This window comes from Taeniopygia guttata, chromosome 10 (assembly GCF_048771995.1).
Source record: "Taeniopygia guttata chromosome 10, bTaeGut7.mat, whole genome shotgun sequence".
Lineage (NCBI taxonomy): Eukaryota > Metazoa > Chordata > Aves > Passeriformes > Estrildidae > Taeniopygia > Taeniopygia guttata.
The window spans coordinates 6,455,934-6,471,384 of NC_133035.1; the positions used below are offsets into that span (position 1 = coordinate 6,455,934).

Genomic DNA, 15,451 nt, shown 5'->3' on the forward strand with positions numbered 1-15,451 from the left:
CAAGTATTGAAATTATTTTTCTTTGGAGATGTGTTTTTCCTTTGGGATTCCAAAGGATTAAAATGATTATACAGAACCACTACAAAAATGAAAACGAATACAACTAGAATATTTGGACTTAATTGAACATGTAGTATTGCACACAGAAAAATAGTAATTATGAATTATGTCTGAACCTGGAGAATCAAGAAGGGATATGGGGCCTTGGAAAAAGCATTTGCCAGTTACTGTAGGTCATAAGAATGAAACATTGCCAAAAATCTTAGTCAATGTTTTAATTGCCTGTAGAGGTGGTTTCAGGACCAAATCAGCCCCTTACACATTTCCAGAAGTGTTATCTCAGCACAGCTTTGACACAGATTTGCTAATGGCAGATGTGAGCCCACAGCTGGCAGACTGATAATTTTCTGGTGTTTTGCCAGCACTTCCTTAATTAAACCATGTGTCAAGGATTTGTTAAAAAGTGTGCTTTTCAAATGTTAACCAAAAGCTAAAAAACTAGCAGGGTGGTTTCTTTGTTTTATGGTCTTTACTAGCAGCTCATTTTAAGAAAACTCTAATGGTAATTACAAAGAAAATACAGTGTGTTGCTGCCCCTCAGACTACTTTCATACCTGCATATTTCAGAAGAGACTGAGGCATAACTAAAGCTGCTGTTTCCAAAGCACAAAGTTTCTTTCAACAGCAGGCACAGTGCATTTCGAGAAGTTTGGCCCGAGGTCCCACAAGACAAAGGAATCCTTCTAAAATTTAGTCTTGAGTGCTGCCTGCCCCATCACGGCAGTGCTGTGCTGCTGCTGCTGATTTCCTCACGCTCTGAAGGCACAGGAGGGAATTCTGCCCAAGGTGTCCTCCTTGAAACAGCCGTGTGCAAGTGCAGCAGGGGCAGCCCTGAGACACCTTACCCTGTGTGAAAATACCAGTATCCAGCACTTTGAAGGCACTTTGTTGAGTGCAGCCCCACATGCTAAATTTACATCATTGTGTTGTCCAAGCAGCATATTTTAAGTAGGAGAAAGATCATGTAAAAACATACAAAATTATGCATTCTAGATGCTGTATCTAATTTTACAGTGCACAGCTGAAAGAACAACGATTTAAAAGCCCTCTCCCAGCAGAAAATATGTATTTCTAGATAATTTATATCTGCCTCTACTCAAAGGAATCTGAGATTTATCTTAGTAGATGCAGAGTATATTTTTTGCTGCTTTGGCCTCCCTAGTCTTAAAAAAGAATCCCTTAACACTCTTAGTAATCACAGGACGAAGTTTTTGAGGAAAAAAAAGAGAAATTCCAGATCTGTCACTAACAAAACCTTGAATCAAAGTCAACGTTTTGTTTACCAAAAAACTGTTTTTAAGTCTCCAACAGGCAGCACAATTTTAATGCCTTGATGTCACTGAGGGGAAACCGAGGGAGAATCACACAGTAAGTTAAATATCACAGCAAAGTTCATTCCAAAAGTCTCTGGGAAATTTTGGAAAGAGATCTGGGCTGTTTAAATCCTAGTACTCTGGCTTAGCCAGAGAACATTCTTCACCTGCAGCCATGCCAATGTGCCTGCTGGCTGCAGCACATTGCCTTGGCCGGGCAGGGGCTGTGCTGGCAGAGCTGCAGCCCCAGCGCCGCCTCCACTTCTCCTGCCTGGGAAGGGACAACTGATAGACATTGGAAATAGGAGCTGCCTTTGGGCTTGCCATCTTCCCATCACAGATGCTTCTTGCTGTATTTTAGGAGTTTTAGTCAAGCTAGATATGACAGAAATAGTAATTAAATTTAAGTGTAAAAATAGCTTGTACTCTCAGGGAACAAATAAAAAAATAGGATCTACAGGACCCCCTGTACTGAAGCTTCACTTTTGATTGTACAGGGTCATGCTTTTTTATTTTAGGGTTTTCTGCCTGCAAAAGTGCTGGAAAGCTAGAGAGGCCAAGAGAAAGTGTATGGCTCATGTAGGTCTTTGAGAAAGGCTCAAGGATTTCATTTTCAGGGAGGCTGAGCTGTAGGCAGCATAAAACTGTTATTGCATTCAGCTGTGCATTAACAATTTAGGTGGGGTTAGTAAATGGTGTATTGATGTTAACTAGTATATACCTAGAGTATAATATAACTCTTAAGCCTTGGTGATTCATAGACTATAGTAATTTTGCCTACTTGTACTTCATAGCTAAAGAATATTTTAGAAGACATTAAAAATATAAATGAATAGAATCTGTATCAAGAACAAAACAAAGTGTTTTTGCAGACCAGTTTGCTCATATTTTTCCTCAAAATTTTATATTGCAATTGAACCTTGATGAATGAAATGAAGGAAGGGCAACTGAGTTGGGGCTTCTAAAGTAGCAGGGATGTTCTGAGCTAGCCTATTCTTCTGATTTTTGCTTGATCCACACAGTTCAGTGTATTTGTCTCTCCTTGGTTTTGCTTTAAAGCACTGAGGTCTCTGTCTTGTGGGCAACTGTCAGTAAGTTTAAAAACAGAAATGGTAGCTATATGAAAAGGATTTTAGAAGGGATGGGTGTCACTATTTGTTGGCAACAGCAATTAATATTTTGATATTTTTACTCATACATTGCCTGCAGTTGGTGTGAGTGGGGTGTACAGGAAATGGTTTATGAGCCAGAAATACTGGTACATGAGAGCATGAGCTCAAGGGTCAGAAAAGGAAAAACAAGAAGCAACTAAACTTCACAATAGGCTGGTAGAGAATGTGTGCCAAGAAACCCTTCAGGCTGACTTCTTGGCTGGTACAAACTGATGTTTGTTCTGCTGTAATTTAGTGTAGTGACCTTAATTTATGCCAGCTCAGGTTCTGTCCCTTCACCTTTAGGATATGTGCAATAATTGGTTTCTGTGAAAAATACATTTCCTTGCCTTGGATGGTGGTTGTGGTGAATAAATGTTCTGCATTGCTGTACCACACATGGAAGGAGCTGTGCTTCAGTTGTGGGAATATAGCTTTGCTTTCTGCATTTGGCACTAGAAAGGCTTTTGGTCCCACCCTTCCAGTGGGGTGGTTCATGGTCCTGTTTTCAGGGAAGGCTTTTTGTTTGTTTATTTTTAGGTTTTCTTGAGTTTTGGGGTTTTTTTAATTTTTATTAGAGGGTTTGTTGAGGAAAGCAGTATTTGCATGTACTTTGAGATCTCAGAAGGGTGGGCAAAGAAGCACAGATGGCTGCTTGGCCAGAAACACTGTTTATTCTAGAAGATTTGTTACCATGATTTTAGTAGAAGATAAAGTAGTCCATGAACCTTCCCCTGGGCATGTCTTTGGTACAGTTTATAGCCCACTTGAAAACTCTTGACTTTGACATCTCTTTGATCCAGTCACAAGCATCTTCTTAGGGAGATGCTGGATACAAAGCAAGAACTCCTCTGGGACCTCTGATGTGCCTGGCTTCCCCAGCAGACAACCAGTCTTTCCTACTATACAGACATGAGAGAACTGACTTGCAGTTGCAACAAGAGTTGTTTTTAGTGATTCTCTTCTGTTCCCTTTGAAAACACAGTTATTTAGCCATGCTGTTTTCATATAATGTTATCTCTAGCTTTCCCTTGAAATCTGTCATCTAGAAAAAATATTCTGGTGCTCTAGCCGAGTACTTAATATGATTTCTAATGTTTTTGAATAGTATTTTTAGTAGTCATTTTTATTATCTAAAGGCTATGCAAAAAAAATGCATCTGTGGCCAATGCTTGCCTGTTTTGGCCAGGCATAGAAATTGTTCTAATTAACCCCCTGCATTTGGTAGAAGTCTTTCTTCCCTTTGTATGTGTCCACACACACTTCTGCTGTAACTGCAGTGAGGATTCAGGCAGAAAAAAGTCATTAAGTATTTAACTTGTATTTGCTTTTGGAATCTACTTCACATGCAAACAAGGCTGGTCTGCCAAAGGTGTGCATTGCAGGTGACCTAAGGAAGGATGCTACTTCCACCTGTAAAACCTGCCCTGCCTCAATACCTGTGTGTGCACACATGCTTGTAGAAAAGCAGCTCTTTAGTTGCAAAACTCCTATACCAACTCCTTAGTTGCAAGAGCTCAGGATTGGAAGGCATGACTTGAAATGCAAAGTCATGCAGTGGCTATAGTAGCAGCATGTAGAAATACAAAAGGAAAAGCAGAAATATGGTATGGAAGCATAGGATGAGAATAAGAAGCTGCTGTGGTTAACTTTTAATAAGTTATGGGAGCATGTACATTGAGTGTTTCAACACTGTTGAATCTGAGCCCAAAAAGTTAATGATGAAAAATGTGAAGCTGTTGTGAAAAGGAAGTAATTCTAATCTAGTATTGAATTTATTTTGAAGTGTGCTGTTGCTGAGGAAAATGACAGCTCAATAGAAGCTTTACTTTCTTTTTTTTTGTAGAACTGTTGCTCCATTAACTTCACAAATTAATTTTCTTCAACAGGCACTTTTGATACTGTTACTTACAGCACAGCTTGTTACCTGTCTTAAAGAGGTCTCATGATGTTTATATCATTCATCTGATTAGAATTTCGCAATGCCTTCACTAACCTTCTAAAGTCCATTAATAGGAAGGCAAAAATAACTTTGCTGTTGATTATAACGCTACTTTTTTTTTTTTTTTTAATCTAAACAGATGTGTCCTGAAAGCAGCAGGAATATTAGAGAGGTACAGTGTGCATCATACAATAACAAGCCATTTATGGGTCGATTTTATGAATGGGAACCTTTTGCAGAAGGTAAGGGAAAACAACTTGGTTTTGCATTATTATACAGATTGTGTTTTGGAAAGGCAGATGTGATTTTTACTTAGTGGGAGCCATCAGGCAGCTTTGATCCACAGCTGATGTTACCTGTTTTTACAGCTGAACATGAGTCAGTGCAGATGAGGGTAGGTTTATATCTGATACCCAGTTAAATCTGATAATGTTTGTTTCTAATGTAGCCATGTCTCAGTCCTTATCTATTTTGGGCAAAGTGAGGACTGGCAGAGCTGCACCTCTTTATCTCCACTTATGAACATTCAGTGTATGCTGTTCCTAATTAAAGCCATGTTTGCCCAAAAGGAAGTTTCAGAGCTGTACAACTCTGGTACTTTGTACCATGCCTTTAGGCAGAGCAGGGAGCCAGGTACCCCAGCAAGCACATGGCTGAAGGCACATTCTGCAGACAGCATTACTTCTGCAAGGTGGCCCTGAAGAGTTATGATGTGTTAGCTTTGATGCATCCCTTTTGAAACCCCAGCTGAGAAGACCCAGCCAATGCTGAGCCCACCTCCCTCTCCTTGCTTCCTACACAGCAGCTTTGACTCACTCCATCTTTTGCCAGGAAAGCTGAATCAGGGGATCTAGAACATGCCATGATCATTTTTTTTTCCCTCCCCTGCATAGAACAGCTTGCTCCTAATGTTTATACTGGATCAAGAAGGGCAATTAAACTGTAATTCACAGCACTGTCTTGCTGGTGAGTTAAGTGTAATTATTATTGTTCTTTAAAAAGTTTGCATATTTTTATTTCTCCCTTGTTCAGATTGGCGATGTACATCACAGTGATGTAACAATAACATCTGTAAGGAAGTTTAAAGACATAGTGAATGTTTTAATCGTACTGATAATTGAACTCTTTAATTTGAAATCTTAAATTCAGTTAACTTTCATTTTTAATTGTGATGAAAATTCCATAACCTTTTGATGGTTGGATAAAAGAATCTATTGAAAAGAAAGATCCTGTTGATGGACTGAAAAGGGTACTGTGGGGATCTGGCCACAGGTGTCTCTCTCAGTGAAAGAAGGCTGCATTTGTTGAAAGGAGGGAGACAGCTGTGGACTTTTTTGTCAGAAATTCTCTATAAGGTTAAATATGGAAAAAAGTTCTCTCCAGGAGAACCTGTGCCTGATACTTCATCTTCAGGAGGATACCTAGATATTCTTGTGCATCCAAAATACACCATCAAATGCAGTATTTTCAGATCAACAACTGCAAAAAGTCCTGGTCAGCTGCAGACCTCTTGCTTTGGCTTCTGTTTGAAAATGTCAGCCAGGTATGTGTAATAAACAGCCTTTTAAGCAGCAGTTCCAGCCCTGGGTTTCTGTTCCAGCTGGTAGAGTTACACCTGTACAGGCACAGGCACTGTGAGCTCTGCTCTCTGCAGGGTCCTGCAGGGACGTTGGGCTTTACTGGCCTCTTCAGAATGGTGACAGTCAGGGCTGCCCCGCACGTGTGTAAAACTTGAAAGAGCTAAAAATGTATTCTTTGGCTTTTTTCTTCCTTTTAAGTGAAGGAAATTACAAGGAGAAAAATACTGCAAAGTTTGAGCAATTTCGTTTTCTTAGAGAAAAAGAGAGCTTCTGCAGATCAGAGCTTGGTTCACTGAAAATCAGACATGATTTACCCTAACAGATATTGAGGCTCTTCCCTCAAAGTAAAGCAAATGTTAAATTTAAATGGAAATAGTTCTGTTAATTTTTTTTGTTTTGTTATTTTACAGTGAATTTTTAATGGGAAGTTTTCCAAAATGCATACTTGACCAAGCATGCTCTAGTTTCGGAGCTCCCCTTTCAGGTGACTGCACTTGTCTGCAGGGCAGGACATTTATTTCCCAGGAATCCTGACTGTTTCCAATGTGTGTGTGATTTCACGTGTGCAGCTGTGGCTTGTGTTAGGGCTGACTGATGTTGGCTCTGGAGGCAATAGCAGGAGCAGGGACGTGGCTCAGGGATCGTCCCGGTGGTGTCTGTACACTTGATTCCGTTCCACTTGGTAGAGTCAAGATGTCTTTGGCTGCAGTGCTGGATGAAGCCAGCCGAGTTTCTAGGAGCAGAGCCACGCTCAGGCCTCGGGAGCAGTTTGAAGAGCTCACTGCTGGCAGCCAGGCCTGGAGGCCGGAGGGCTGCACGGAGCGGCCCTGTTCCCATTCCCGGAGTGGCTCCGTTCCCATTCCCGGAGCGGCCCCGTTCCCATTCCCGGAGCGGTCCCGTTCCCATTCCCGGAGCGGCCCCGTTCCCGCTGGGTGCTCCCGGGGCTGTGCCTCCACCTGCTGCGGGCCCGGCTGGCTCTGGCAGGCAGCAGCAGCTCTGCGAGGCCTGGCAGCCTTTCTTCCATTCCTTCTGCCGGGCCTGGCTGGCTCCTGTGAGCTCCCTGTTCTGGGTGGTGCTGACACACAGGAGCTGTTACGGAGCCTGTACCACCACCTTGCTCCTGGAGCAGAGTTGGAGTCAGGCTGAGTTTCAGCTGGGATGAAAATTTCTGTGCCTGAAAGCAGGGTGTGTCAAATGGCACTGATGTCACTGCTGCATTTTCTGTGGGGGAAAAAATGTGTCCTCAGTGTCCCTCAGTGTTGTTGCTGCCAAACCTAACTACTGATGGGCACTGCAAAGAGTGATTCAAAATCAGCTGGGCACAAGAGGCTGACAGGGCAGGGAATCAGCACCCAGCCTTGTGACAGGTCAGGGGGCAGTTTCAGCTGGCTTCTCTTTACTTGAAATGTGTCAGAATCCAAGCATTGAATGAATGGAAGGATATTTGGTCAGCATGGTTTTTCATGCTGAACTTCAATGGCACTTTTTTCTCTAAAATGACACTCATGTCAATACTCCATCCTGAAGCCTGTGTTGTGTTCAGAGAACTCACTGTACAGGTAAATCTGTACATGCTGTAAAATCATTTATCACTTTTGTCTTAAAATACCTCCTAGTAACCTGACTTCTGGCTAGAGATGTCTGCCTGCTACAGCTGGGATAAATATAAGCTCTGAAGAAAATGACATTTATAGCTTCCACAAGTGTCTAGTAAATACTGCAACTTCAATACTTTGTGTCAGACGAGGCATTTAAGATTTAGTATGAATCAGTTTGAGTATTAAGATGGAGATTGAAGAGTAAAGCAAAGCTGCTGCATATATTGATTTGTGTTTTTTTCTTGCTGGATTTTTAAGTTTTCACTCATTTTGAATGATAAATTAGCTTCTTCTAGCAGATCAAAATGTAGTGGCCCAACATAAGATGTTGAAGTTGCTAAGAAACTTCTTCAGTCTGCTGGCAATTGATGACACTGAAGACACTGAGTGAGGTCTGATTAATATGATTTAAGTAATTATAAAATGGAAGAAAAGCCTAAGATCTCTTTAGAATCTTGGTCAGGTGCTGCAAGGTACAATAGCATCAAGCACTTGGAGTACCCAGGAGTCAGAGAGGGCTGGTTTCAGAGAGGAGGTCAGGGAGTGCAGTTACCAGGACATTGCAGAAGCTGCTTATGGATCCTGGACAGTCAGCTGTAGGCAGAGAGCAGTTGTGCTGATGTTTTAGGCTTGGGAGGTTGTGGTTCAGTTGCCTGAGCTTTGTGCAGACTATAAGGGTATAAGGGCTTGAAAGGAGACCATTTATTCACTTCTATATTCTCATCAGTAAGATGTTTTGTGGAGTATTTTCCATTCAGTGATGGAACAGCAGAAAGCTGTTCCAAGGCCAAGCCTGAATCTATTATACTTGGATTTGGTGGTTGGATTTCATTACATCTTGGTATGAAACCATTCTAGAAACACTGTGTAGGTTGATATATATGGGGAAACGTAATATTTGTGTCATCTGTTTATGTTAACTGGAAGTGGAACTTCAGTTTAGAGTACTCAGAGAATTGATTGTTGTGTAGGGGTCAGGAAGGTGGGTCCTGGTGTGTTTCCTGAATGCCTGTGAACCTTGGCAGTGCAGTCCTTGAGACTCAAAGATAACTGAGTCCCAGTTTATTAATGCTTGGCCTTCCCTGATTTGTGACTGCCAGCTCCCTGGGGCTTAGGAGAGGCTGTGCTGAGCTATATCTACATTCTCTTAGCTTTGTGTCCAATACTTGGACAACCTAGTGTTTTCACCCAGAGGACAAGAAGTCATCTTACTGTTGTATTTATACTTTCTCAAGTAACTTACTTCTAGTTAGTGAGCATACAGATATACATAGATCCTTCGACTACATATGTATATACACATATATACTGGGATTCTATACACAGTATCTCTAGAAATAATCCAGCTGTGCTGCAGTTCACCCAGCTGCAAGTTATTATATTCAATGAGGCAGCTGCTTGAAGTCTTCATTTCTCATTGCAGCAGACCATACTTCTCTGCTTCTCTTTTGCCTCCACCTGTTAGAAATTTCTTGATGGCTTCTATTCCAGTCTGTGGCTAGTTGTACTTTACAGTGCATGTCCTTTAATTGCATGCACTTTATTTCCTAAGACAATTTGGTTTTGCTTCTCCTGTTTTATGTGAAATGCTGTAGGCAGACAGATTCATCAATGAGGCATCAGACAGCTTTGGGAGACTTGAAATGTAATGAGTAGATGGTGTTTATTTTTATTGATTAGTTACAATTCAAATAGTGCCTGCTTCCATAATGATAGGATACAAGACATCCTGAAGCATATACCTGTATTTACTGACAAGAGCTTAGGCACTATAGGCATAAAATCCCTCTTGAAGTCTGATGGAATATGATCTCTAATTTCCTTCAGACTCAGTGGAAATCCTTTGTGAGGCAGTGAAATATCTATTTTTTCACACATTACTGAAAATTCTATTTCACTTTTAAGTGAAATGTTTTTGAAATATTGCTCATTTATGAGACTAAAATTTATTCAAATACAGAACAAGAAGTTCACTTATGCTATGTCCCTGTTTCCCCCTTTATTTTTTGCTGGTTTTTGAATGGATCACAAGAGAAAGCCCATGGAAGTTTGTAGTTTTATTAGTACAGTTGTGGTAAAGTATCTGAGGCATTTCTTTGACTTCATCTATAAATCTGCTTCCTGAACATCTGTTGTGTTGAGCTTGACCTGGAAATTGTAAATATCCTGTGTATTACTGAAATATGTAACTACTTCTATAGAAAGCTTTAATAAAAAAAATTGCTTAGATATTTATGTATATGGAAACCTAGTGCTTCCACATGGCAACTTACCTTTTATAGTTATTCTTTCTTTATAATTTCATTAATATACATAGTTTGATTTGCATTTGTAAGAAGCTTAGTGATAGTAGAGCTTGGCTTTTACAATAATTAATTATGCATATGAGTTTTTAAGTGTACTATTTTAAGCAGGGCCCACCATACTCTGGTGACTGAAGTGAGCCATTTCTCTGTAACAGATCACATGCACCACAGGTAATGTTTCTAATTCATTGTGCATACTTTAATTTCCTTACTTTTCTATGTGCTCTTTGGAGGGGAAAGTGGGTTAAGAGTGGTGAGAGCAAGAAGTTGGTGTTTATCAATGGACACCTGGATGAGCTTAAAGAATTGGAAATGGTTGTTGGTGCCTTTAGGAAAATGGGAAATTATCCACTAAATGTTGTCATTCAGCTGTAAATTCAAGACACTCTGAAGTGCAATGGAAGATAAACCATCTAAACAGAGTGTATTTGTAAAAGAAAGTGAGAGAAAGCAGACAGGTCATATCTGTTCTATTCTTACAGGCCTTAGATAAATGTAGCCTAGGTTTGCTGTAAGAGACACTGCCATCTGTGTCCAGGTGACCAATATTTACTGGTGTGTTTTAGAGTATCTGACCTATACAATTGTATTAATTGTGAGTTGGGGAAATGTCCCAGGAAGAATGATGCCCTCATTTCACTTTTTAGTTCTTTTGGCTGGAGCAGAAAGTTAAGATGGATGTTGTGGCTTTCAGGCTCAGATATAGAAACAAAATTGTATCCAGATTGTGTGGTACTGAAGATTCTTAGGCTAGAACAGAATGTAGAAGGAAGATTTCTTATTTGCAAAGCATGTGTAGCAGTGAGTGGTACAGATGCTTTGATAAAATGTGTCTGTTTTATCTATTACTGTCCCTTGAAACAAGATGCAGACATCCAATATTCACAAATGAATTGAAAACAAACACCTGCACCCAAAAAAATGGAATCAATGGAATGCTTTGAGCCACAAAACACAAACTATTGGTATTAAGTACTTAGTAGCTTTATCACAACTTTCTCAATGTCTGACTTGGCTGTCAGGCAGTCTGTAATAAGTGGGGCTACATGAAACAACAGTATATGAGCTCACATAATCAATCTGTACCAGTCCTTATCTGTCTAAGCTTCTTACATAGCTTCATTGTGTCCAGTGGCTGTGCTGAGCAGTCTAAAACTTGCTGCAAGTGGACAGCTGAGGATTTGGATCTCTTTGATTTGGGGAGCAATCTGAGTTGTGTAAAGATGGGTAAGAGAATGCCCTGGAAACAGAGGCCTACTAGGGATTGAGGATGTGGTTATGGATGTGATTATCTAGGAGTGAAAATTAGCATAGAGCAAGCTTGCTTTAAATTAACATACCCTAAGAATTTAATCTGCCCTGGCAGTTCCAAGGGCTTGTCTCCATCTTTTCTGAGTCCTCAATTTTGGATCAAGCACAGCTTTCTCAGCAGAAAAACCTCTGAATAAGGATGAATAAGAAATAAAGATAATGCTGATTCCTCTTTTCTGTCAGTTCTCCCAAAGGTTATGTGGTAACCTATAATCCTACCCACTGGAAGGATAAAAAACTGTTTTAGAATTTCCATTTCATTTTGTAGCATGCAGTCTTTTGTATGTTGTGTTTGCCAGGGTAGGGGAGAGAGCAGGGACAAATGAAGATGTTGACTATGCTATGTCTCCCCCTCTGCAGTGGATGGTTACTGTGTCCAAGTAACTGTTACTGCATAATGAGTACTGAGCTTTGGGATGCTTTAGTCTTGTTTGCTGGTATCTACATGGGAAAAGTCCTCCATTAAGCATCAGAGACAAAATTTCACTCAAAAAATTTGCTTTTGCTGTCGAATCAACATTGTTACTTCCTTTGAATTCTTTACAGCAAAGCACCGATGAAAAGAACGCATCCTGTCCTTATTCCTACACCTCTCTGGGGATACAAAAATTGAGTCTTAGTCTGAATTCTCCTAAATCTGTTCTGTTTGGTTATAGATTCCTTTCGTAGCAGAGCCATGGAGGATCAGATGCTCTGAGCAGATGGATTTTATAGCTTCACGAGGAAACTATTTTGTATGAGTTCCATGTTTGTACTCCTAGGAGTCCTTGTCACGTAGACCTGCACAACCATTCCTTATAGTGTGAAGACAAGAAAGGGGGGGAACTTGGGGTTCACAGTGTTTTGCAGGTGTGCACTGCTTGCATGAACCCCAGTGATCCTGCCCTATCTCCCAAATTTATGAAATATTCTGGAGAATAAAATGGAGCTCCAAGGTCAAGACTGTAATAATTTTAACATATTATGCGTTAACTTTGGGGAGTATTGAATAAACAGGGCAGCAGTTAAGCAAAGGATTATCAAGACATGTTCCATTTTTGTTGTTAAATGCATGAAATATTTATTCAACATTCCTTATACACATTTCTTTTACAGTTTGCAGTTTCAAAAATCAAGTGAATACACAATCTTTGCCTCAGTTAGTGAGTGTGGAAATGTTTCTTGTTGATTCAATTATGCATTTCAAAAGGTTTGAAATAGTTTCATAGTATTTTCCATGTGTTTGATTTCAGAAAAGCTTTCACATTTATCTATTCCAGCCAAGAGCAATTGTCCTAATGTGGTGCTGTGTGTGTAGCAGGCTGCAGAGCTCCCAGTCAGGTTGCTGCTGAAGTTAAAGAAAAGCAATATAAATATAACTTTTTATAGGTCCTAATGGTATAAGAATTGTTCAGGTCAGCATGAGTTTTTCCCATTCTCTTCAATGGCTTTTGGATGAGGTAATTTAGAAGAAAATTCCACATGTAACTAAAAAAGTGAACAAAACTGAGGTCTGATCCTGAAAAACTTTGTTGCAGGCTGATAATATCCAGATTTCTTTGTTTTCAGAGAATTGGTATGTACATAATTCCACGGAGGCTCAGGAACTCACTAGAAATTTTCACAGTTTCTTTGAAAAATGATGAGTTCAAAGAGTGCACCTGCAGCCTCTGCTCTGCTCAGAGGTTCTCTTAAGCAGGGACGTGGAAAACAGTGACATAAACATGGGATTTGTACTCTTCTTCCATTCTGTGAACAAGTTACAGGTACACAAAGAAGGGCTTTAGGATCATCTCAGACACCAAAGTACTTTACTTCCTAACCCCTCCCCAAAATGTGTCTGTCTTTTGTTTTGCTGTGTTCCTGAGTATTTAAAATGGTGACTAGAAATGAAACACTTATTCTACTGAACTTTTAAAGTACTGACAATTGTCCTAAAAAGGGAAAATAGTACATGTATTTCTAGTTCTAAAAAGCTCCAAGCACTGAAGTAATGGAGAAATGGAGAAATGAACTATAAAAAGGGTCTTAGTAAACAGAGACTTTCCCATCTACTTTGGAAGACTGATTTTTTCTGAGTATGTTACATTATATTGAAAGAATTGCATATTAAGAGACTTTTCACTTACAGTTTGTTCATTTTGAGCCCGTTCCAGTCTCAGCTAATATGAAAGAAAGCAATAACTTCAGAGAGACTCAAATGTGAATCTAAACATTTATGTTCACAGTTTCCATTTGTGTACTGAAAAATTCATTATGCACACTGTCAGTAGTAGAACTTGCACTTTCCAGAAGATTTAGGTGTAAAATTCTATTTTCTTATTGTAATTTCTATGGCATAAAATGGGTTTCAGAAAACACCTATGTATACTGAAAGGGTAAATATGTAAGTTCTCGTTCCACTAAAATTTCTGGATTTTACCTGTTTAGCATTCTAAATATTTCTCAGTTTTGAAAGTAAGTTTTGGGTCAGTTTAAAGTGTGGCCAAAGCCTTTGGTCATAGTTACCAACAGCAGTGTGATGTGAGGTGACAGGTCAGAAGTTCTGGCTAGTTGAAAATTTTAGGGAGCCTGCTGAAGTCTGGAATCTGTTTGGTTTCAGATCTGGCAAGGCTGCTGCTGCTGCTGTGTTTTCCTCATTGGTGGCTTCCTGGTATTTGATATTTAAGCATGGTGTGGGGCACTTAAAGCACGAGCAGCTTTTGCCAAAGGGAGAGATCCAAGTTGCCTCAGGCAGGCCCGAATCACAGGTGCAGCCAGCCCTGCCTGCGGCTCCTGCTGCCCCACATCAGCTGGCTGAAAATGTGCCAGCTCCTGTGGCCATGCCATGGCCTGGACAAATGCAAGGTAAAAGTCCTTTGCTCAAGCCTCCCCTGTTCTGATAAAACCACTGCCTGTGGGCTGGGAGGAGAAGACTCGATGGTTTGTGGTGTGGGAATGCCAAGTTAGTCCCTGTGGCTGCAGCTCAGGGCTGAGACTCGCTGAGCTCAGGCTTAGCTTGAAGTCACTGCACAGGATGTTGAGACTGGGGGAAGGGATGAGATGTTGTAAAGATAAACTGCTACTGAGGGTTCAAAAGGATTAAGGATTACAGTGTATTTTTTAATGTGGCATTCCTTTAAGAGCTCTCAGATTGACAATTTCCAACTTCATCTCACAGGCTTTCAAAGGAGCAGAGTTCACAGGTCTCACTGATGTTACTGTTTGCTAGAAAAATGAGGCTACATATTAATATGAATGTGGGTGCCTGTTGCACATTATTAATTAAATATTGGCATTTCTGTGTCTCTGGAATGTTCTGTTAGTGTTTTGATGGAGTTACTTGGTAGTGCTGAGTGTTATGAAGGGAATTAAAAAGATTTTGCCAATTTAGACAGTATAAGTAGTTGGACTGGCATTTATATATGCTCAATATTCCTTCTTGTTCTGATGAATTACTATTTTCAAAGCAAGGAAACTCTTACCCACTGTGAAGAAAAAACTTACAATATGGATGAACATCAGAAGAAAGAGATTCCCAGTGGTAGTATATAAAATGAAAAGCAGAACTGGCTTCTATTGTGCTCTGTTTCCATTAGACATCTTGGAAGTTTTATAAGTGTGGTGCATAATAAATATCTAAGCCACAGTTTGAGGTCTTTTACAAAGGACAGACAATTCTTGTTAATATTTTTCTGGATCAGTCCTCACTCTTACACAGAGATTGATGCAAATCTCTGGCATTTGTCCACCGAGCCAACTTGTGAATTTGTTAATTTACTTTCCATATTGCACTGTGTAACTCTGAATTTAAATCCAAACATCACAAATTTAAAATTGAATTTGAAAGAGCCAGAGAAACTGTGTATTAAATTTGCTCATATATCTACACAGTGAGGAGATCTGCCTCTGCATAATTTTGGTTAGAAGCCTAAGAGCTCTGAGGTGCAACCCACTCTGGTTGGTTCTGCTGCAATAGTACAGCGATTCCTCTGGAGAGAGATCACAAAGAACTAACTGTTTGGACCCGTTGCACCACTGAGGTGAATATCAAGTATAAAAACAGAAACAGACCTCAAAAAGTTGAGCTTGATCTTTTTTCAGATGTAATAATATGAGTCTGGTGACATCATCAGATCTGAAAAGTAATGTGGACTTTTACTGTATTTTCTTTTCATTGCTCCAGTATAAATGTAACTCCATGTATGTAAAATGCATTATAGCAAATCCAC

The 15,451-nt window shown here is 40.0% G+C and overlaps 1 protein-coding gene across 2 annotated transcripts in view; it reads left to right on the plus strand.

Annotated features, from left to right (window-relative positions):
• THSD4 (thrombospondin type 1 domain containing 4) overlaps window positions 1-15,451 on the plus strand; it is a 236,772-nt gene that overhangs the window by 60,375 nt on the left and 160,946 nt on the right. For both annotated transcript variants that reach the window (XM_030281191.4, XM_072934125.1), the window contains exon 6: window positions 4,606-4,708. In XM_030281191.4, the coding sequence (XP_030137051.4) occupies window positions 4,606-4,708 (103 nt within the window). The remainder of the gene's footprint in view (window positions 1-4,605; window positions 4,709-15,451) is intronic.